Genomic DNA, 2,130 nt, shown 5'->3' on the forward strand with positions numbered 1-2,130 from the left:
CTTCTTCCCGTTCCCTCAGCTCTGCTCCTCCTCCCTCAGCATTCCTGCTTTCTGCAGAGCCTTGTCCACGTTGGGAATCAGTTTTTCCTGGAAGTCCCACAGTCGTTTGTCCTCATTAAGCTCCACCAGCTTCAGTGATTTTCGCAGAGCCACACGGACATGAACGATGCGACAAACCTCCATTGGAACTTTGAGCCGCAGTCCAAACGTCTTTATGACTTCATGCACTGATGTCTGTTCCACCAACCTAGTAGACAAGAAAGAGAGTTGCACCGTTTTGTATGTATTTAGAATAAAAAAGTCCTTTAATATCTTTGTGCATCCTAAAAACTGGACCTCCTAATTTTTCCATGTTGGAGGTCTTTTGTATTGATAAGTTAGCACCATATAGGGGCACCATTGTTTTGGCCACTCTTTTTAAAACACTGAAAATTCACATGTTACTAAGACAACTTGAGAAACACCAGAAGAAACACACCTGATCCAGATTATCAACAGCAGATAAGGTGGCCCTTAACTGAGGTAGGAGTGCCGATCCGGCTCATAACATCCTTCATGATAAAGCTGAGAGAACTATGTAATACTGGAGTGGTCATGAGGTAAAAGAATATTGTCCCTTCAGGAAAAGGTAAAAAAAATTACCAAATTCCCACCCCACCCGCTCCCCCAATTTTGGGTTCAGTTCAAGCCTTTTGGTATTGACCGGTTATGCCTATCCATTATTTATAATAATTAAGATCAATTTCATATCTAACCTACCTTGGCTGAACTATCATCTTGTGTGGGTGATAAATCTTCCTGTCAGGGTCTTCTCTGTAGATGTGCTCCAGAATGTTAATTCCTGGCACATTCCTCCATTGAGGAAGATGGAATCTTCCACTTGGCTCAAAATATTTCTTGGGAAAAATGTGGTTTTCAATGAGGAACTGTGCTACCTACAAAACAGCAAGAACGTGATGTACGTAAAGTATGGAATATTTCCCTTATTCTGTACTAGTGGAATAACTTACATTTGAATGTCGTGGTTGCAGTGAATCCATCAGAGCGTTCAGGTTGTCGTGTTTGTATGGCATTATGATCTCATCTATGTCATTCAGGAGGACGTAGCGTGAACGCTCCATGGATCTATAGATGCACTCATTGAGGGTGACGATCTGACCAAAATACTGCAGGTCTCCTCCATGTTCTGCAAAGTTCCAGCCTCTAGACGGATTCAGATACTTGTTGATGGGCCATGGAACCATTTCTACAAAACCTTCCTGACTGTAGATCCTTAGAAGACGGTCGAGTTCAGGACCACAGCTGGTCTTATAGATCACCACTCTGTTCACACCGAGTAACCTGGAGAAAAAAAAAATCCTTATTATAGACACTGGAATCAGTTTAATTGAGTTCTTCAGCCTTCACAAAGTGATTTTCTTACTTGTACATCTCCAGAGTTTGTGCAAACTGAAGCACATTGTTGTAATCTCCAAAGAGGTTTGAGATGCAGACAGTGAAGTTCAGTCTGTTCTCCTTGCTGGGGGTCTTTTTGTTTCTTATTGGCAGCCATAGATGATCAGATACATTAACTGGACTTGGTTGGGTCAGAAGAGTCACATGAGTTGCATCACAGTTTTCAGGTATGCGACACAGAACATCTGTAGCTCCGAAGGGAAAACCAAAGTGATCAGAGTGTAGTAGAACTGAGGCAGAAGTGGTTTCACTGTTAAATCCAGCACAGAAGAAAATGCAATGAAGAGGATGGATGGAGTCTCTTCTGAATATTCCTATGATCCGGACATCATAAGCTTTTCTTCTCTGGTCCATGAAAGCCGACACCAGGAAGTGCTTGGTGTTGGGGAGGGGAGTGATGCTTTGCTGGGAGATTAAAAGTGCAGGAGTAGTTTGCTGCAAGAAAAACGTTAGTTCTGGCAATACCCATCTGGATTCAGTTGGCAATAGGTTAAAGGCAATTATGAAGTATGCCACGATTAAGAGACAAATCACTGCTCTGTATTTTTCCTTTTTCATAGATGCTGAGAAGGTTTTCAACCTGCAATAAAATCAGGAACAAACAAAAAGTTAACGATCAATTTTAACAACTCTATTGATTCTTGTTTGATAAAAATACAAGATTTTCCAGAAAGC

General features: G+C 41.6%; 1 protein-coding gene across 1 annotated transcript in view; it reads right to left on the bottom strand.

Annotated features, from left to right (window-relative positions):
• The window catches only part of LOC112149861, a 6,607-nt gene continuing 4,477 nt past the window's right edge, over positions 1–2,130 (bottom strand). The window contains exons 2-5 of the mRNA XM_024277830.2: positions 1,424–2,035; positions 1,011–1,341; positions 760–935; positions 1–247 (exon numbers count right to left, since the gene is read on the bottom strand). Of these exons, the coding sequence (XP_024133598.1) occupies positions 16–247; positions 760–935; positions 1,011–1,341; positions 1,424–2,035 (1,351 nt within the window). The 3' untranslated portion in view covers positions 1–15. The remainder of the gene's footprint in view (positions 248–759; positions 936–1,010; positions 1,342–1,423; positions 2,036–2,130) is intronic.

Source organism: Oryzias melastigma, linkage group LG22 (genome assembly GCF_002922805.2).
Source record: "Oryzias melastigma strain HK-1 linkage group LG22, ASM292280v2, whole genome shotgun sequence".
NCBI classification, from domain to species: domain Eukaryota; kingdom Metazoa; phylum Chordata; class Actinopteri; order Beloniformes; family Adrianichthyidae; genus Oryzias; species Oryzias melastigma.